A 21,310-nucleotide genomic window follows, 5' to 3' on the forward strand; every position below is an offset into this window, starting at 1 on the left:
GGCGGGACAAGGGGTACCCGCTCCCCACGAGGAGTCTTCTCATCCCTCCCTCAAGTCCACCTCCTGCTTTCGGGGTCTCGCTTTGTGGGGACAGGGACAGGTCCGCACCCCCCATCGCCTCCTCGGGGATGTGGTGGTGCCTTTCCCTCCTCTTCCTCATCCCCTCACTGAGGCCTGCGGAGTCTCTCCTCCAAACCCTGTTCTGTATGTCCAGCTGCTGTGGGCCTCTTCCATCCACCCCCGCCCATGACAGCGCCAAAAGCTGCCCTTGGTCTTCCCCTGCTCCCCTCCGTGATGGTGGTGCTGGATGGTGCGGTATTTTTTTGTCCCTGACAACTCTGGGATCTCTTTCCCAAGTTGGACTTGACAGTTTTGTGTTCAGCACCTCTCACTGGGGGAAGAAATGGAATTTCCAAAGGTCCATAATAACCTGTATTAGTTGGGGATTGCAAGGTCAAAGAGTGATTTCTGCTTGCAGTGGAAGGTGTCAGGATTTATAAGAGTGCCTGGGGCTCCGCTGCTCATATTTTTCCTTTCAGGTTTGTGCATTAATATTAGTTCCATTTTGTTTCTGGCGTGGATGGGATGTGATTGTTTTGGACAATGTCCTGGCAGTCTCATTAGTGAGGAGCCCAAGTTCAGAGCTCCTGACTCCGGCAGTTAAATGAACTGACATTTTGAAGGTCAGGCTGTTAACCAAAATGCCAGTTTAGATTGGCTGACATTAATAAGAAAATTGTTATCTTTAACTGCAAGACTGTAGTCTGAGGATGAGGGAAGAAGCAGATCTCTAATTCTCGTGTTATTTAAAATCATACAATGGTTTGGGTTGGAAGGGACCTTGAAGATTGTCTAGTTCCACCCCCTGCCATGGGCAGGGACACCTCCCACTAGACCAGGTTGCTCATAAAATATATTTAATATATTTAAATACATTTAATATATTAAAATAATTCAAATCTCAGAGGTACTTATAAACTGGAGCGGGTCCTGGAGGGGCCTGTTAAGGTGGTCGTGGGCTGGAGCTCGTGGTGTGTGAAGGAAGTAGGAAAAACTGGGTTTGCTCAGTCTGCAGAAAAGATGGTGAAGGTGATCCAACTGCCTAATGAGGACTTGGTGAGAAGGAGCACAGAGAAGGGGTGAGAGGCAGCAAGCGCAGACTGCAACAGAAGAAATCCCACTTGTCCAGTTCTAGTCCCCTCGGTTTAAGAGAGACATTAAAAAAACGGAGAGGGTCTAGTGGAGGACCACCAAGATAATCCAGCTCTGGGGCCCTCAGTACAGGAAAGACATGGACCTGTTGGAGCGGGTCCAGAGGAGGGTCGGAAAAATGATCAGAGGGCTGGAGCACCTGTGAGGAAAAGCTGAGAGAGTTGCAGTTGTTCAGCCTGGAGAAGAGAAGGCTCCAGGGAGACCTTATTGTGGCCTTTCAGTACTTAAAGGGGACCTAAAAGAAAGATGGGGACAGACTTTTTGGTAGGGCCTGTAGCAAAAGGACAAGGGGTAATGGTTTTAAATGGAAAGAGGGTAGATTTGGATAAGATATAAGGAAGAAATGTTTCACAGTGAGGGTGGTGAAACACTGGCACGGGTTGGCCAGAGAAGTGGTAGATGTCCCATCCCTGGAAACATTCAAGGTCAGGTTGGACAGGGCTCTGAGCAGCCTGGTCTGGTTGAAGGTGTCCCTGCTCATGGCGGGGGTCTTGGACTAGGTGACCTTGAAAGGTCCCTTCCAACCCCAACCGTTCTATGGTTCTATGATTCAATGATAAGATAGTTGGAGAACTTGATGTGGAAAAATGTGAAGGATTTGGGTTTATTGAGCCTCAAGAAGGGAAGGCTCAAGAGGATCTAATCCCAGTCTTCCTAAAGCGTGGTTATAGGGAAGACAGAAGTGCTTTCTTCTCAAGGATGCACAGCGACAGGGCAAGAGGCAATGGGCACAAACTTAAAATAAAATCTCTGCTGTCAGAATAATTAAATAGGTTGACTAGAGAAGTGGTGGAATCTCCCTCACTGGAAATACTCAGGATTTGGCTTGATGGGGCCCTGGACAGCAACATCTAAAACCCTGCTTTCAGTAGAAAGTTGGAACTGATGGTGTCCAGAGGTTCCTTCCAATGTGGACTTTTCTACCATCCTAAGAAAAATTGTTCAGAGGGAGAGTAGCTAAGCACCAGGACAGGGCCAAGGGAGGTTGTGGGAGCTCCACCCTTGGAGATGTTCAGAATTTGGCTGAACAGTGCTGTGAGCGATGTGACTGGCCTGTGCTGTTAGAGCAGAAAGCTGGACCAGGAGACCTTAGGGGTCCCTTGTGGCATGAGTCTTTCCATGACTGTATGAAGATGAGGTTCTCTATATCTGCTTCTTATCCTTAGGTGTTTTCAGTCCTGATGATTTTTTTTCTTTGACTTAAACTAGTGCCATATTATGCAGTACTAATTATTTCTACTTTTTTAATCACAAGCCGTTCAGTGATTATGTGCACATCTGCCAAAATTGGCATAGTTTGTATAAACTGTATTGAATATTAATTGCTTTTTGAGATGACTTTCTTCATTGGAATTAGGGATGCTCTCAAGTATCTCACAGAAGCATTTCAATCCGTCAGTGAAGTAGAACTTGACGATGTAATTGAAAATGTCATTGATGCCGTTGAAAAACAGCGTTGTAAGTAAACAATTTATTTTTCTTAAGCTTGCTCAGTTTATCTTGTGCTTATAATGTTATTTAGACAAAGACAGAGTTACTGGCAGCACATGTACTAAGGTATCATTCTAATCTACCAGGTTGATCAAGATAAATGTACTTGTTGAGATTTTGTTAAATACTGAAGTTTGTAATGTCAGCAAAAGATATTTATGCCATTTCAAAAGTTGGCAGCCTGGTACCTCCTGACTTTTCCAAGAGTAGTGAAATTTTTCAATGCCAGTTACTAAAAGCAGCTAGCTGAGATGCCTGTTTGTACAGACATCTTTGCATCTGAAACTATCATTTCAAATATTAAAATAAACCAAAGAAATAATGAGAAATTAAGTCATTTGTTATTCAGTAGTCCAGGTCCAGAAAAGGGCTAGAGTTGCTGACAGCTATAGTCTGAGGAGCCTAGCTGTGACTGCAAGAAGGAAACAGTTGCATTCCTTCGTTCAGAGATCACTGCCCTCCCATCCAAGTGGAGTGGGAGATGGAAGTGCACCAGTGTAATAGTCCAGCACATGAATTTAAGCCAACTGTGGATGGAGTTTAACCATCACCTGGGTGTTCTCTGGAGCAGCAAGGCAGAGGCTGATGTTCTGTTACGCCAACCTGATCTCATGATGCTGGCAGAAGGTGCTGGTAGCAGTTGGGGCACTGTAGTGCTGGAGAAGCTGTGCCAGCTTGCTGTGTGAAAGTACCTCAAATTCTAGAAATTACTAAATCCAAAAGTACAATCCAGAAAACTCCTGGATAATCCCATAAAAGTATGAGACACTCAAAGAGTTGAGCTTTTCCTGGCAAAGCTCTCATGACCCATTTGGTTCTGAGCGTGCCTGAAACTCCATCATCTTGGCAGGAGTGTTTTGTCTGGGGACTACCTCCTGCTTAATTGGGACAGTGTGTCCTGAGGTACACAGAGCCAGTGTCCCTGCTCCTAAGCATGGGGTAGTAGCTCAGAATATACCTAACACAGTCCGACAGCACAAAACACAGGAGTTGTAGCACCTTTAGTGAAAGAATGTGACTGACAGAGGTGCCACTCGTGCCTGACATACGTGTGTTTACTGATCAGAGCTCATGAGAACTAGGAAATTTGGCCTCACTTCCAGCTTTTGGCCAAGGAGATTCAAGTCCATATAAATGTGATCTAAAATAAATACTAGGCCTTAGATGAGTTCAGGAAGCCTTCCCAGCCTCTCCTGTTTAAATTGAATTAAATCAAGAGTGGGCGCATGGTTGCTTTGTAATTTTACTAGAGCACGGACTACAGAAGTTGTGGCTTTATCATGGGATAACAGATCATAGCTGATCGAACAGGGAGTAAACGCAGTTTGAAGAACTGGTCCTGATCCAGCATAAAACCTGCTGGTACAAATTAATGCATCCATGGTTTTGAACAAATTTGAGTCTGTACAAGAGGCTATAGGGCCAGTATAGTACATGTAGTCAGTGTACTGGCCAACGCCAGTCTTGTCCAGGGTGGAAGTTTGTGCTGTAAATTCCATATTGTGCAGCTAACGTCCATGAGTTGTTCGAGGTTAGGGGTAGAGATGCAATTCGGACTCACAGGTCTCTCCGGTGATGCCTGCTAGCTCCCTTAGTGCCCCTTTTGCTCTGCTATTCATCGCTGTCTGACAGGAATTGTGATTTTAAATCCCATGCCCTGAGTAGGGAACTCAAGGGCAGGTTTTCATGTCCCGGTTTCTGTTCCAGGAGCCCAGCTGTTAGGCTTGGAAATGCAGACCAAGTCCTTTTGTGAATTTGCGTTCATTGGTCTTCCCTTTAAATTCAGCAAAGCATTAGTGTTTAGAAATATTTTTTAATTTCAATTACTGGTTTAAATCCATGAAGACAACAATGTGCCTATCTCCAAAATTGTGTTAAACTGCTTGAATACTTATTTATGGCAGCAATCTGTGTGATAATGTTCTGGAACAAAATTAACCTCCAGAATGTGAAGGCTCAGATCTAACACATTTGTAGTATATTTGGCAGCTTTGCATAAACTATAATTGTCTTGTTCTCCACGTTTAGTGAATTAATGGCGAGCACAGTATGTGTGTGGGTTATTTTTTTCGCTAGAGATGTATCATTCTGGTAAGAATATTAAGCGATCCATTTGTAAAGAGAAAACAGAGTGTGTCATTAGCTTATGGAAAATATGCTTATTTGTGTAGTACGTTCCTCTGAGAATACCAAAACATTTTTTGTAAAATATTTGAGACCTGCTTACTCTCTTGCTTACCACTTTCTACAGGCTGCAGTTTTAATCCTTTAAAATTTTCTTCTCAGTGTCCTCGAATATGATTGAACAATCCACAGTGGAAGCAGCCGTCCAAGAATGTAGCCGGGCATCAGATGAAACTATGTACGGTGACATTATATTTTTATTTGAGGTTTATGGGAGTTGCTATGCATTCCCCTATTTCTTCTTGGGAAATAAATGTCAGGCATTTTCTGCAGTGCTACGCGTGTGGTAATTGCTTTGGGCTTTTGTCTTCCTGGTACTGTCTTTGCAGGTTAGTAATGTTCTTTCTTAGAAAAATTGTTCTCATGGATAGGCCTCCAGGGGATTCTAAATATAATGCTGACATTCTGGAATTAAAATGTGATGGTTATGTGTTACATGTGATACAGGTTGAATATTAACCAATAAAATAAACCAACAGTCACAGCGCAGAGAGAACTTGTTACTTCTGCTCATGTCTTTATTTCCTTTTCTCAAGTTCAGAATGATCTAAAGTTATTTTTATGCCTTTCATAAGATGCTTCTTTTCTGAAAGCACTTGGAAAAGTTTTTCTCCGTGGTGCTTGTTTCTGCTTTTTTGTATAGCAGGGCTGTTTTTTGAAAACCGTGATTGATTTTCACTCTCTAATAACGAAGTGGAAAGCAATTACTTGATTTTCTGAGAACTTTATTTGTGGTGGTGATGAATGTGTTTCCTTTAGCTTTGACTATGTATATTGACATTGTAATGCAAAGCATGAAAATAAATGGTTTGCTAGGCATGTCAATTAGATACTATGCTCCCACAGTTTCTCAATATGAAGCAAATTTGTTTTATACTTTTCTCCTTCTTGCTGGAACCTTTATGATGCAGGTGGTTTGAATGTGACTTTTCTTTGTGTCGCTTTAAATACTTAATGTATTGTTCGCTCCACAAGTGAAGAGAAATCTGCCCGCACAATTTCTCAGTACGGAGTCCTGAAGGGAAAAGCTCTCCAAATCCCAGGGCCAGCCTGTACAACTCTCTTGAATTATGTGGCAGAAAGCTTGAAGGTGAAGTGAAATGCACTCTGAAGCCTAAGACATCAGTGTCTGATAGGCGCTGATGATTGTCCTGCGTTTGTAAGCCTCAGTGAAGTTCCATGGGATAGTTTTGTCTTCTCTGATGAATTTGATCCACTTATAGTGGAGAGAGCTGAACCAGTACACATAATGGGATGTATCAACTCGATTAATGGTCTGAAGAGTTGTGCATGTCCGTTGTTTAAGCCTATTTGCATTAACCACACCAAGGCTGTTCTGCTGTCATAAAAGATAGCAGAGGATGGTGAGGGAAGGAGATGTATCCCCCTCTCATTTCTAAATTAACTTCTGGAGAGTTTCCTCTTTTGAATTAGAAGATGCAGTAGTATCCAGTAGGCAGAGTGGTGTGGGAGAAGTGGTGATAACGCAGGGTGATAGTGAACAAAACGAATATAATTTTATTCAACATGTTTTGTTACTGTTTATTTCATCCACTTCAGATAATGTTGTAAATGTGTTTTTATTTCAGAGAAAATGTTTTCAACATTATTGGAGCCTTTGATATTCCACGTTATATTTACAGTTCAGAAAGAAAGAAGTTTCTACCGTAAGTCTTGCATATTTTAACTTTCAACCACTTCTTGTTTCAAGAAGAAATCATAGAATCATAGAATCACTTCCTGTTTTAAGAAAAAATCCTCTATTTCTATATAGTTAAGTGTCTTCTTTGTTTTTCTTTCCCTCTTGTGTCCACCCATCTCAAGCTTGAGTGAGGAAGTGAGATAATTTTGTTTATTCGTCTCTAAAGACCCTGTCAGAGTCTATGATAAATGCTGGCTCATAAATAAATGTGCCTTTGGGTTTTTCTTAGTCCAGTAGGATGAAGCTGAAATGGGGATCTGTGTCTCCTGTGGCACTGTGTTGTTTATACCATCTAATGAATAAAAAAGACAGTAAGGGTAAGGACATACATCACTAAATGTTGTTTGCTTTGTTCTTTTTTTTTTTCACAGTTGGCTGTTTAATTTTTTTAAAAATCAATTTAGTCTGTCTGTTGCATGTATTTATTTCTTAGACTGCAGCTTGCAAATCCCTGAAGCCTTGGGAGATTTCTACGGAGAGCTAGAAAAGCTAAAAAAGAAAAAATCAGGAGCAACTGGTTATTCACCAGGTTGGAGAAAGGAAGAAGTAGTTGGAGGATTTGGTTGTAAATGTTTTGCTAGCTAAAGAAGCGCAGACCGCTGAGCCAAAAAGAATATGTGCTTTTAGAAAGCTTGAAGTGGTTTTAGATGAGGAATGGATAGTGCGAGGGGTTGCAGCAACCTTCATGTAATGTGCAACTCATTTTCTAGCTTTGGTCCATGATTCTGCCAGTCCAGCAAAAGCAATCTGTGAGTTTGCAGCAGGAGTTTTATTCCAGTGCCGCTTTCTAGCTTTCCAGGCTGTTGGGAGCAGAGAACCCCATGAAGACAATCTGCTAACCAAGAGGAAGAAAATGCTCACGGCCACTTAAAAGACATAACTGCTTTTTTAAAAAACTGATTTCTGCAGAGTCCTATTCAGGTGGAAAGATAAACCTCAAGGACTGTGAGTTAGAGGGAAATGAAATGGATGTTGCCTTCAAAACGCAGAAACACAGGATCCCTACCAGAAATCTTCCTCATTGTGTAAATAAATTATGCAGTAATGTTATAGCTTTTGCAGCCTCCTGCAACTTCTAGATCAATAAGTCATTTTTGTGTGTGGAATGTGCCTTTTGAAATCTTGATTTTGTTGAACTTCTTGCAGTCTGTCAATGACCAACCTTCCTGCACCAAATTTATTTGGAACTGCCAGAGATAAAGCGGAGTTGTTTCGTGAACGCTACTCCATCTTACAACAGGTCAGAAGAAGTTTTGCTTCGTTTAATAAAATACACAAGCAAAATGCTGTTTTTTATATTCTTACATGTACAACAGTGCTTTGTGTTGAGGGGCTACACTTTTAAACCCGAATAAGAACAGGATCTGTACTAAATTTTATTAGTCTTCTCAACTGTAACCATGCTGGATTAATGTGTTTCTGCATTTTAGCATCATGTCCTAGGAGTGGATTGTGTAATTTTACATGTGTCTTGCTCTTTTCCCTCCTGTAGTCTGGCTCTGTGCTACGTTTGATTAGCATGTCAGTGTATGTAGTGCTTGTTCAGATAATGCAAACCTAAAGCCCTGGGAAGCTCTCATTCAGGCTGTCCTTGAAGCACTGAAGTTCTCTTATGGTATAGTTCATGTATTCATTTCCCAGTTTTCAAAGTGCCCAGTGAGACCCAGCCACCTCTTGTCATCTCTTGGTGGCGCATGCATCTTGTCTTGTGTTGTGAGCACCTTCAGAACAGGACTCTGCAACAGGACTTGCTCTGCGCCACCGTGACAGTAGCTGCAGGTATCAACAGCAGCTGTAGGCAGTGGCTCTGGACCAGGGTGTGCACACAGGCAGGACGCGTCAGCCCCTCAGCACAAGGAAGGACATGGAGCAGCTCCAGAGGAGCCACAAAGATGATCAGAGGGCTGGAGCAGCTCCCATGCGAGGACAGGCTGAGAGAGTTGGGGCTGTGCAGCGTGGAGAAGAGAAGGCTCCGGGGAGACCTTCCAGCACCTTCCAGTGCTGAAAGGGGGCTACAGGAGAGATGGGGGGGCTCTGGATCAGGGGGTGCAGGGACAGGATGTGGGGGAACGGTTTGAAGCTGAAAGAGGGGAGATTGAGATGGGATGTGAGGAAGAAATGTTTTCCTGTGCGGGGGGTGAGGCAGTGGCCCAGGTTGCCCAGGGAAGCTGTGGATGCCCCATCCCTGGAGGGGTTCAAGGCCAGGCTGGATGAGGCTTTGGGCAACCTGGGCTGGTGGGAGGTGTCCCTGCCCATGGCAGGGGGTGGCACTGGATGGGCTTTAAGGTCGCTTCCAGCCCAAACCATCCTGTGATTCTATGATTCTACCAAGGTCTTTATCCATAGGGTGTATATGCTGAAGCCTCCTTTTCCTACACTTCTGTGCTATTTCACCTCTTTGCCTGATGGCTTCACACAGACTCTCCGTTGTACAGCTCTTCTTGTCGTATGTACTCCTTTCTGACCTCCAGAAAAGTGAAGGTTGGGTCACTATCTAGGTGAGGGACACTGATAGGAATTCCTGCGTGTGTTATGTGGGCTGGCAACGATGGGTTTGTTCCAACGGGAGGCTTTCAGTCTGCATGAAAAATAGCAAAAAAAGAATTTCTACAGTGTATTTTCTTCATGTTCTCTGCAGTTTATCTGTTAGTGTAGCTTGTTCTTGTTATTAAACAAAAAAAATACCCCAAAACAAAACACAAAAAAAGTGCTTATTTTTAATAGGCCATGCCCCGAAGAGAAACCTGTTCTTCTCCACATAGTTAGCATTTAATAAAGTTTACCTTCCCTTGTTCTCTCACCTCTTCCTTCCAGGTAGCCAGGAATAACTTCTCTTAGAAGCACTGGAGATGCTTTGCTGTTACTTTTTGGGCTCAGTTTTATTATCCAGTATTATTGATATCTATTTCTGAGAAGCAAATTCTTGCCAAAAGAACTGATTATGCTTAACAAATTAAACATCGCTGGATAAAATAGAGTGAGATAACTTTAAAAAGTATTTTGTATAGCGGTTGTAATGAACTGGCTTTTTGACAGTGCTCATTTATTTTTAAACTGAATTGCTTCAATTTTGGTTTCTGCAGAGGACTCATAGACATGAGTTGTTTACTCCTGCAGCAGTCGTTGCTCATCCTGATGATGGTAGGAGCAAATTTCAGGTAAAAAAATCTGTTTCTTTTTTTGCAAAGGGAACTGTACTTATGTTACACTTTAATGCAGTAATAGTTCTCCAGTGACGTCTTAAGTTTTACATCCCATATGGGTAATCAATGGAAATTAGTTATTTTGGTTCATTTTTAGCCTGTGTGTCAAAAATGCAGTTATTTGGCTCAGAACAGCATGACCAAGCCACTCAAAAGCAGCTACGAAGCGCAAGACGAACGTGGCTTCCTGAGGTGGAAGGACATCAGCTGTTCAGCTTGTTACACTTTGCTTCCCTCTGCTTGGGGATGTTTTCCCTGCTTCTTTCTTTCATAAGCACTAAATTCACACACCTAACTTCAGTCCGTTCTGTTCCCATCTCAGCTTTCTCATTTTAAATGCTCTCCCTATATTATACACTTACTATATATTTTTAAAAAAAAATTAACGTGTGTGTGTCACTGGGTACTAAACAACAGCTTTTGCTTTGTTCAGCTTCCCTGCTTCTCCCTGTTCAGAGCATGCCATCGTGCAGAAAAAAGCAACGGACCTTAGCTGAGGCTGGACAGGCATCTTTCTCCCTTGGCTGCTTCCTGTCCTCCCCGTCAGCAGTGGCAAATGGCATTGCTTATGCTGGCGTTGGAGGAGGATTGTCTCGCTTAACTGCAGCTTGACAGATGAAAATTAAGTTTGTCCAGAAACCCTGATGCGGTGTCACCTATATTACTCTGGAGTGTTCTCTGTCATCCATCGAAGGTTATTTGATAAAAGCAATTGGTGTTACTGCGTGGGTGCGGGCTGGCCCTGTGGTTCAGATTGGGTCCTGCTGAGGATCCAGTTACTTGACTGACATTCTTTGGCAAGTGCAGAAATTGCCACTTGTTCTTTTCAGTTTTAATCCGGTTGTAAGCAAAATAATCACAATACGTATTTACTTGCTAAGCAGTTCTTTATGCTTTGTTTATTGGAAATCTTTTCCCAAACTCTGCTCCATTTGAGGTTCAGAAATGCGTCCCTGATTTTTCTAAGGAGCCTGTATTCTCTCATAGCTCATTTGTGTATTTATGTAAAAACGTGCCGTGTGGTGCTTTGTCTCACTTGATTAAGAATAGAGATATGGGGAGTTTGATTTAATAATTCTTTGATTCTTTGCCTTTGGTTCCAGCTGAAAACAATAGAAACTCTATTGGGCAGTACGGCTAAAGTGGGAGAAGTGATTGTGCTTGGGATGATAACTCAGCTCAAGGAGGTAGGTTGCTTTTTATTGGGGAGTATCCAGGTCACCATTCGTTCAGTGTTATAATATATTAGCAAATGGGAAGACTTAAATATCTCGCCACTTTCTCCTGTCATATAAGCAGCAGAACTCCCGTCAACGTCAATGGTGCAAGATCCATTCCCTAAGAAGAGACTTTTCTGCAAGCAGTCAGTGCTACTGCATGAGGGAAAATGTCTTTGTCTTCTCACTGCAGAATTTTGTAATATTTTATGTCAGCAGCCAGAACCAGTTGCATTTTTTAGGCATGCCCCTTCTTGAAATGCTGGAGCTTCCAATGACTGCATTGGGACTTGCTGTTGCATTGGGCTGTGGTTGGAGGGGAGGCGTGCACCAGCAATCCAAACTGCAGCAGCTCCAAGGGAAGGTGCTACGACACACTTACTGTAAACTACATTGTTTTCAGTTCTGCCAGTGCGTTCTAAGCCTAAAATATTAAAAACAGCTAAATTATTTCTAAATACTGACTGATAGATGCTTTTGATTGAAGCATTTATGTGGTTGGGTATATTTTGCTTTATTAATTAATCCTGTTTTTTAGGGGAAATATTTCCTAGAAGACCCTACAGGAGTTGTCCAGATAGATCTTAGCAAAGCTATATCCTTTTTCTGTGATGTAAGAGTTGAAGAAATTTCCTATAGACCTGGAGAATTTTAAATTGAATAATAAATCAATACTGACCATTAAAAACTACATGTGGAGAATTGCAGCCCTGTCTTTTTCCTTCTTTTCCAATTACGTGGTTGCTGCAGCTCAGTGACCTTTCACAGAGGCTGTTAGGCCAAGGTTAGTATTCCTCCTAGTGGAAGCAGAGCATGTTCCTGTTTGCAGGCTGTTTATGAACTTACCTGCTCAGCTGACAGGTAATTGCCTGACCCTTAAGGCACCCTATGAACTCTGAGTAGTCTCCAAATGTATTCCACCAGCTGGAAAGCAAACTTCGGCTAAAGAACTAGTTTAAAAGTCCTAATCTAAGAAAAATATATTTCTTAACCTTTCTCTACCAGTTCCACAGTGGTTTATACACTGAATCATGCTTTGTTTTGGCAGAAGGTAAGGCAGACTATTTTTCTTAGCTTGTAACAAGTCTGTTAATGGCTGTTGCTGCAGTTACATGTCTGCCAGATGTGGCTGAACAGACAAGTCTCATGTTGACAAGGCTTGAACATAAGCTGAGTCTGTGACTGAGATTATTGGCCATCGCCCTTTCCTGTTACCTCGTGGGCTCTGGAGGCAGAGGACAGAGCTCTGCAAAATTGGTGGGTTTCAGCGATGTCGGTGGGATGTGAGCGTCTGCAGCAGCTTTGAGGATTGGCCTTAGTTAGCCTGGGGTCCACCATGCTTGGAGGAGATATGACTAGACTAGGAAGACAGACTGGAATTACCAAACAGTATGATTTGATTAACAGTCTGGAAGTGATGCTTTCTGTTGGCAAAGCTTTGGTCCTTCAGAGGCTTTAATGAGTCTTCTCATTAAGATGATGTAAGGACTTGCAGTTTTTTGTTTTAGCAAAATAATGGACATTTCTGTTTGTAGAATATTACTCTGTGCAATATACATAATCCCAGTCTATTTTCTAAGGATGTATTTGATGTTTAAAATTTATAATGTAAATAGAAGTTAGGAGCACAAATGATAGTGGGAACAAGTATCACCCTGCTGTTCCTCTAACAGGTGGGACAGTTCTCGAGAAGGGGTGCAGTCTGATGGAGACTCTTCTGGGGCAGGGCCAGCAAAAATTATTCCTGTTCCCCTACATTCCTGCCCAGTTGGGTTGAGAGGGTTGTTTATGTGGCTGTGCAGCAAATCCATTTAAAGAAATGACTGGGCTAAAAAAATTGGTTTCTTGCTCAGCCTGTTTTTCAGCCAGATAGTTTCCTGGTCTGGTTCACCCCTAAACAACGCAGGGACTGGTGCTATCACAAGAGAGGGATTGATGGAGGCTGGGACTAGCTATGCAGCACAGCTGCCAACTGTCTGACTAATGTCTTGGCCATGATGTTGTTAGAAAAACTAAAGGTTATTTTGTTGTTCAAAAATCTCTTTAGGTTGGTATGAAGATGAAGTTTTTCATGTGAACGCTTTTGGATTTCCGCCTACTGAGCCTTCTGCTACCACGAGGTATAAAACTGACTTTCGGCAGCCTCACTGCATATTTTATTATGGGTTTCTAAGTAAGCACGTTATTATTTTATAATTTCAGTGACATTAAAATTGCTGTTCTTCCCCCTCCCCAAATGCTTCAAAATAAGTACAGTTTTAAGGAAGCAGTTCTGGGACTTGCTGGTGATTTTGGACCAGTAGTGCTAGCAGAAAAATCCTTCCAAAGGCCATTGGGTTCCGCATATTAATAACTGAGACCAAATAGGTAACTATTACATGGGAAGAAGAAATTCCTTGTTGCTCAAAGAATGGATGTGGGAAAGAACCCAGGATAAATATTACCCTGAGATGATCTGTTAAATTATGGGTGACTGCGATTTCTCTTTATTTGTTTCTCCATGAAGTACTAGATGATTATTGATACCATCTGAGCTACAATAATAATAATAATAATAGCTTAAGTGAGTCATAATCAAAGCTACTAACGATTTGGGAAGAAAACAGAACTAACTTCAATATTTTATTGATGTAGAGCCTTCTATGGGAATGTCAACTTCTTTGGAGGGCCTTCTTCAACTTCAGTAAAGGCTTCTGCAAAACTAAAGCAGCTGGAGGATGAAAATGAAGATGCCATGTTTGTATTTCTTTCTGATGTATGGCTGGACCAAGCAGAAGTACTGGAAAAGCTTCACACAATGTTTTCGGGTAGGTGAGAACTGCTTTGACTCTGAGCCTTGTTTTAGAGAATTTTTACTATTTTCCTTAGTCCTTAGCAGCACCGATGGGTGGAGCTGACGCGTGCAGCGAGGCAGTCTGGTGGCCCTTGGTCCCCAGCTGTGGCTGTGTCCCCTCCTTGCCATAGGCTGGGAAGCCTGACCCCACGGTGAGTTAATTCAGGGAGTACCCCAGCATTAGACTTTGTTGGAGAATTAGTTTTATGCTGGTTTAGCTTTGGGAACTCTTCATCATCCAATCGTTCATGGAGCATCCCTGTCAGGCAGGGGAGGCTGGACAGCAAGACAGTTTTGTGTGCCTTTTCTCAAAAATATACTTTTAAGTGAAAAAGTCAAATAACAAGTTTCAAGAGTCCTGTTATTACTGTATTGTGCATTTTTGGTGAACTTCCTTTTTGAGAAAGCTAGAATAAGCCCAACTGTTTGGTTTTTTTGGTAGGATCCCACGGAACCCAAGCCCAAAGCCAGTCAAGCCTCACTCTAATTTTAGTGACAGCTATTTGCATTTCATGGTTGCTTTTGTATTTCTTTTGGATCTTTCTCTAACAGTTGTAAAAATTGGATTGTATTATATTTTTGCAAGCTGACACTTCCTTTTCATAAATCACTTTATAATATTGTTTTGGACAGTTGCCATTTTATGTGCTGTGACAAGAATGTTTCTCTTGCTCGTGAAAGCTCTTCCTAGGCTTAGTGCAAAGAAAACTTCTTACTTCATCAGAGATCAGCAGTCCCTAGGAATGCTTTCTGGTTCTACCAAAGAAAAAAATGTCAGTTACTCTTAAAATATGAACTGTTTCTTCCACGCATCATTACATTAGTAACGATGACAACATTTGGATAGCAAGCATCTGCGAGATCTGTGAATTGCTTCTTTGTATTCCAGAGCAGTTTCGGAACAGCTTGTCCTGTCTGTCTTAGGTAGAATGGAAGTGTGAGAGGGTGGGTGGCTGCTGAAAAATAAGCAATGTAAAATTAAGGGCGGGAAACTGCTGCTCACCTAAAGAAAACTGGACACAATTACCACATTCATCTAGACGTTACAAAACCAGTTCATTATCATGATCAAAGTTGGCAAGGTCCTTGAAGCAAACTGAACTTGAAGGGACTTTGGTCAGTGAGGTTAACACAGTAAGCTCAGCTGGCCAAGATTGCATTGCATTTACTATTTTGAGACCTTTTCTTAATAGGCAAGTGATAAGCTTCATAATTATAAACTAATAGCTGTGTGGAATAGCAAGTAAAAAACATTGTGGAGCCATTTCTCTGGTTTACCAACTGGATTGAAAAATAGTGAAGTAAATATAAGTCTTGTACTGCACAGTAGGAAAATGGAGAGTAACCTGCAGCGTGAGATGAATGCCTGAGTAGATGGTTTGATTTTTCTTTTAGGGACGGGAATCGGGTTTGTTTTTTCACTCTTTGCTATAAAGCATGTGTTTCTGGGTGATTAGTGATATTGTGAGGATTCATCAGATTATTAAAATGCTCAGGCAGTTCCAGCTACTGTTGCTTTATAATGCCAATGAGCGAATTAAATGTTCATAGAGCCCTTGAATTGGAATGATATGTCGAGGTTAACAGTAATCCATTGCCACCTACTCACTATCTTTCTCTTTAAGGAAAGAGTGCATTTTTAAATGGTATTATTTATTATAATTATACTTTGTGTAATTATATGACTGAGTCGGTAGTTAGCTGGATGCACACAAACAATGTTGTTGGAACTGGGCTTGTAAATAAGAGAGGGCTCCCTTGAAGTTATATTTGTACATCACCATCATGCTTTTCTTTTTAAGCTGACAAAAGCCTGCATCAGGAAAATAGTTCAGGTGTATTAATAGTAGCAGAGCTTGAAGTGCTGTTTCAGTTTCTGTCTTTCATGGAATGGACTGGAGACTGGATGCTGAAAGATCCTGACGTGATTGGGTGTTATATTCACAGATACTTTTTTTTTTTTTTTTTTTTTTTTTTTTTTTAGGTTATTCCTCTGCACCTCCAACCTGCTTTTTCTTTTGTGGAAATTTTTCATCAGCACCATATGGAAAAAATCAGATTCAGTCACTGAAAGGTAGGGAAGTCTTTGTATCCAGTCAGACATGTACGTTAAATGAAAATAATGATGGCAAAACAAATTAAGAGAGAGAAAAGAAACCCTTGTTTTTCTAAGTGACACATTTTTCATGTATTGAAGTATAGAGGTGATTCATATAATATGTGTTCATTGTCTAACCAGGTGTTGTATCATAGATTTTTTTTTTTCCTGACTCTAGGTTCTTTGAAGGCTCTTGCAGATATTATATGTGAATATCCCAGCATTCAGAAAAGGTACACAGCAAGGTGCTATGAAAAGGGAAATTGGTTTATTTTTTGAAACCTTTAATTACTTTAAGAAGCTGACAGATACCATGTTTTCTCATGAGCCAGCTATGGTCACACAGCAAGCTGGTCTTGTCACAGGCCTGTAAGTTTGTTTTCGGAGCAGCGTAAGGTTTTGATTTTATCTAAAATAGCTTTGTCATGGAACCTGCTATTGAGTTAGCAAAGGTGAAACTGCCTCTCTGTCCTGGCTAACCCATCACACTCTCCCTGGAACATTTTCTGCATGGGTTAAACATGCCCATGATTCCCCAAAAGCGCTATTTGTGTGAGTCTCTTTTCCCCTGGAATTCCCTTTAAATCAGCAGGGTTCTGCTTTATAAAGTGATGTTGAAGTCTTGATGCTGCTACGAGCACCTACAAGCTTGGTTTTCCAGACCAGGAAAATGTCATCTGAAACACTGACTGCTGCCTACGTGGAGGCATCTAATTTCTGTTTTTTCCATTCTTGCATACGTGGTTCTCCACGGCTGTTTGTTTTAGAACTAACCAAAGCAACACAATCCTGCAAAGGAATCTTTTATTTATCCCTTCTTGTGTCCCTGCTCTGTGGAATCATTTTCTAGGATAATTTTGTATAAAAGTGATTTATTGAACTTTTTACAGTAGTCGATTTGTGTTTGTACCTGGCCCTGAAGACCCTGGTCCTGGTTCTATTTTACCAAGGTCAGTTTGCTTCACTTTTGCAAATTTTGGAATTTTAAGTTAAATAGTTAAGGCAAGTAAAAATTTTGGTTGATACATCTGTTGCTATTTATTTTAGACCTCCTCTGGCTGAAAATATTACTGAGGAATTCAGGCAGCTGGTGCCGTTTTCAGTTTTCACCACAAATCCTTGCAGGTAACAGCAAAACTTACTGCTATTTTTAATGTTTCAGTTTGGTTTTGTTTGTTTGTTTGTTTTTTTTACTGAATGACTGATTTAGGTGCAGATGTAATTTTCAAAAATTACAAATTTTGGGAAAATTTGTCTTAAATTTTTAAAATTATTAGAATTCTTCACTTGCATTAATTATACCTAGTTTTAAATACATAGTTTATTATTATGTATTTAAATACTAATAATTATTATAATTAAATATACATAAATTAGTGATGAAAGGAAGTACTGCTGAAAGTTTGTTAGCGAGTATCAACAGCATCATGTTTTTTCTGAATCTGGAGAGAATGAAGGTAAGATGGGAAGGTATTATTTTAATTGAAATGTGCTTTTTCATTTAGCTGTGTTAGAGGGAGATCAACTTTATAATGCAGCTCCCTATCTTTTAGTTTCATCTCAATTTATTTAATTTCATTAATGTTTTCCATTTAGGATTCAATATTGCACCCAAGAAATAATTATATTTCGTGAAGATTTGGTAAACAAAATGTGCAGAAACTGCGTTCGCTTCCCTAGCAGCAACATGGACATTCCCAACCACGTGAGTGAGTTGTGTTCAGCACTTCTTGCTAAGATCTCCTCGACTTTTTTTTTTAATCAGCAGGTCTGCGTTTCAGGTGCTCTGATCTGCATTCTCACAACGTGTTGCAAGAGTAACCAAGAGGGATTGTTAGAGGGATCGATACATTTAGTATGACTACCTTCATTTCCATCTTGACAGCAAAAATAACTGCATCCACGATACTGATGGATGGCATTGAATCATTCTGCCTGTCCCACTGCAGCTGCCCTTGAACGCAGACCTTTGTAGCAGTTAGCGGTGTGTGCACCAGCAATGAGTGTTGTACCCAGAAACATTGATTCCTAAAGGCAAAGTTTAGTACAAATTACCTTTTTTTTTAAAATTTGATCAATTAACCAGTGACATTTGCAGTAAAGCAGCTTGTCACTTTTCCAAAAGGTCATCTTCTGCTTCTGCCTTCTCACGTGAAGTCTTAATCCGGCTTCGGCTACATCCCCACAGCACTCTGAGTTACGCTTCTAGGTAATGAATGCACAGCAGGAGTTGATGGGACTTACTGATAGAATAGAATGAGAAGGATCCAGCAGCACTGGCTCATTGCAGTGCTGGATGGAGTCTGGTTCTATTTATTTTATAGGGGTTTTTTTATTTGACTCAGCAACTCCTTGTACCTCTTTCTTCCTTCACTCCATCACGACAGTGCTCAGTTTCTTTGTGAACAGAGGGAAGCCATTGTGGACACTGACGCACCGTGGTTTTGGCATGCAAGGTTGCCTACATGGACGCGTACGCTGCAAGCCAGCACTTCTCTGTCCTCATTCAGGGCTTTCTCAGCCTTGGAAGGAATCATGAAAGAAATGTAGAATTATGTATTGCAACACTTTCTGCAGATAAGAGAATTGGGTTGCTTTCAGTTTTTCCTCCGCCCTTTCGGCTTGTTCTTAAGATTTTTAATTCAGCCATCAGTGTGAAAAGATGAATGAAAAAGGGAAATTTTGTTACTAAAGAAATTAGATTAATAGTGACTTTAGGCCTCGTACAGTTAGTGGAATAACTGGGCCTATGCTTGGTGCATCATTTTCTTTCATCAGCAGACCCTTCCACCAAGTCTCTGTAGCGATTTGGGGAAAATGGAGCCTAATGGCAGCTACGTGATTGATGAGAGATAATAAAAGCTTTCAGGAACCAAAATACCCAGGCTGGAATTTGCAAGATGAAAAAGCAAATGAAAGGGGGCAGCTGGTGTCTGGAGCAGGGCAACTCTGAGAACAGTCAAAGGAATTGAAATAATATGGGAATTAAATTATTCCCCCAGTTCAGGGGAAAGACTGTGTTTAAGTGTGGGTCTTGTGGTTAACCGGTACTGTGATGAAAGCCATGAGGGGGAAAAACCGCACAAAATAAAAATTATGGCAGTGTTCGTACTTCCTGGGTTGGAGGAACAGGTGAGCAGATGCTGCAGTTTGTTGGAGAGTCTGATCGATTAAATAGTTTTGACATCTTCAAATATTGGCTGATGTGACTTTGTGAATTTAAAAATTCCAACACAACAAACAAAGCAGCATCTGACTGTTGCAGGAGAGTTGCTGCTTTACTCTAGAAATAATTCATAATCAGAGGTAGTCAAACACGCAAAAAACATTTCCAGGTTCAAAGCGTCTTTATTAACAGGACATTAGCATCTGCAGGAATGAGTTTGAGTTATAGAAAAAGGCTCAAACTAACTATTAATGTTTATCTTGCAGTTTGTAAAGACTCTATTATCACAAGGACATCTGACCCCACTGCCGCTGTACGTTAGCCCCGTGTACTGGGCCTACGACTACTCCCTGAGGGTATATCCTGTGCCAGACATGCTCGTCATTGCAGATAAATACGACCCGTTCACCGTCACCAACACCGACTGTCTGTGCATAAATCCTGTAAGATTTCCTTACGCTTTACCAAAATCAGTCACATCCAAGTGTCTCTCTTAAAGTATTTTACTCACACCAGTGTGGTATATACATTTTTCTTTACAGGGTTCATTTCCAAGAAGTGGCTTTTCATTCAAGGTATTCTACCCCTCCAACAAGACAGTTGAAGACAGGTAAATATATTCACTTTCTCATTTAAAAGGCCGACTATCTAATTATCAGGAGGAACACAGAAAATCAATTATATAAGCAGAGTGAGTGTCAATGTTCTAGCAGTTAATGTAAACTTACGCTTCATACTTAGTGCAAGAAATACAAATGCCTAGAATAATAAATTTAGAAATTAATCAATAACAGTGATGCAAAGCATGACCCAAAAGGAAAGACAGACTGTACTATACGATTTCCAGTAACTGAGACCCAAGCAGGCAATAGATTTGTTTCTGGAGATGGTGCTTGTTACATAGGTTAATTACACTTAGGAACAATTCCTTTTGTGATCACCATCAAACCTGAAAGCCACTTTCATGCTTTCATTTCGTGTATTTTAAGTCCATGCTTATTCACCTCAGCAGTGGTTTCTGGTGGCTGGAAAAAAGGCCAGCTGCAACACTAAAAAAACCCAAAAAGTATCAAAGGGCTTACAGCTGTGATTAAAATTTGCCTCAGTTTGAAATAATGATGGTAGAACCCAGTGGGAAAAGCAAAAACTGATCTTGTCTGATTCAGTTTCATGGGCTGTTGCAGAAGCTGTGTTTTTCTCAGATGGGGGTGTATAACACCCCCCACTCTCCCAAGGGAATTGACAATAGACCCACGTAACCTTTACTTGAATATAGAAAATATCACACCATGAGATGCTTTAGGTCTTTAAATAGTTTAAAACATTATCAAGTCTTTCATAAATCAAGAAATTGAACAGTATTGTGGACTGTCTTGTAAAAAAACCTAAATATTGTTTTTGTTTGGTATTTTCAGCAAGCTTCAGGGTCTCTGAATTTCTGCGAGACTGCCAAAAGGGAGTGAGCCTTTTGTAAAGCCAACTGGAGCGCTCGTTTTAGATGGACTGGTTTTATGATGTATTACAGACTGTTTATAATAAATGTCAAAGACAAAAATGGTGTATTTTGTACACAAATAAAACTCTTCCCAGAAAAGATACTGGTGTTAGTTTAGATAGAGTCACGGTGACGATTAATTGGCAAAGCATAATAAAAGGCGGCAACGGGAGGAACCAGACGCATAGATATCAAACGGGAAATATCTCTTTTAAAGAAAGAAGTTAAAGATAGGGAGAGCTTGGTCTTTCCCCAGGCTTGAGCTGAACCGATAGCTAGTTATCTACTGGGAATCTCCTGGGGGCTGGGATTTTTCTTTGGACAGGAGTCTAGAGAAGATCTGTGAGGTGTTATTCACCGAGGCAGTACAGAATCTCTGCAGATGGTGTTAGGGAGGAGGAACAAGGACGTGGTGCTTCCAAACTTCTGCAGAAGGCCGGGAGGAGGGAATGGTGCAGAGAGGTGGGAAGGAGCATGGCCTGGCAGCACAGACTCCTCCATCAGCTGGACTGTCTGACAGCAGAGAGCAGCCTGTCAGCACACGAACCAGGTCCCTTTTCCATTAAATTAAGCACAAACCTGCTCCAGTCACTGGCAGGACCAGCTCAGGGATTTGGGATGGGGGAGAGAGCACGACAGGGCCGAGGGCTGAGAGCCAGCCAGGAGGAGGAAGGCGGGCGGGAGGGAGGCTGAGTGAGGAGCCTGGGGA

General features: G+C 41.3%; 1 protein-coding gene across 1 annotated transcript; it reads left to right on the forward strand.

The window, feature by feature from the left end:
* Window positions 1–5,000: 5,000 nt before the first annotated feature.
* On the forward strand, window positions 5,001–20,685 carry POLE2 (polymerase (DNA directed), epsilon 2, accessory subunit). The gene is made up of 17 exons (XM_010076469.1): window positions 5,001–5,065; window positions 6,477–6,554; window positions 7,736–7,829; window positions 9,673–9,747; window positions 10,896–10,979; window positions 11,548–11,604; window positions 12,012–12,060; window positions 13,057–13,129; window positions 13,644–13,816; window positions 15,827–15,916; window positions 16,119–16,173; window positions 16,834–16,890; window positions 16,988–17,065; window positions 17,537–17,645; window positions 19,373–19,549; window positions 19,649–19,716; window positions 20,522–20,685. The coding sequence occupies exons 1-17, from the start codon at window positions 5,001–5,003 to the stop codon at window positions 20,538–20,540; spliced, it is 1,401 nt and encodes a 466-aa protein (XP_010074771.1). The 3' UTR covers window positions 20,541–20,685.
* Window positions 20,686–21,310: the final 625 nt, after the last annotated feature.

This window comes from Pterocles gutturalis, unplaced genomic scaffold, assembly GCF_000699245.1.
Source record: "Pterocles gutturalis isolate BGI_N339 unplaced genomic scaffold, ASM69924v1 scaffold46576, whole genome shotgun sequence".
Lineage (NCBI taxonomy): Eukaryota > Metazoa > Chordata > Aves > Pterocliformes > Pteroclidae > Pterocles > Pterocles gutturalis.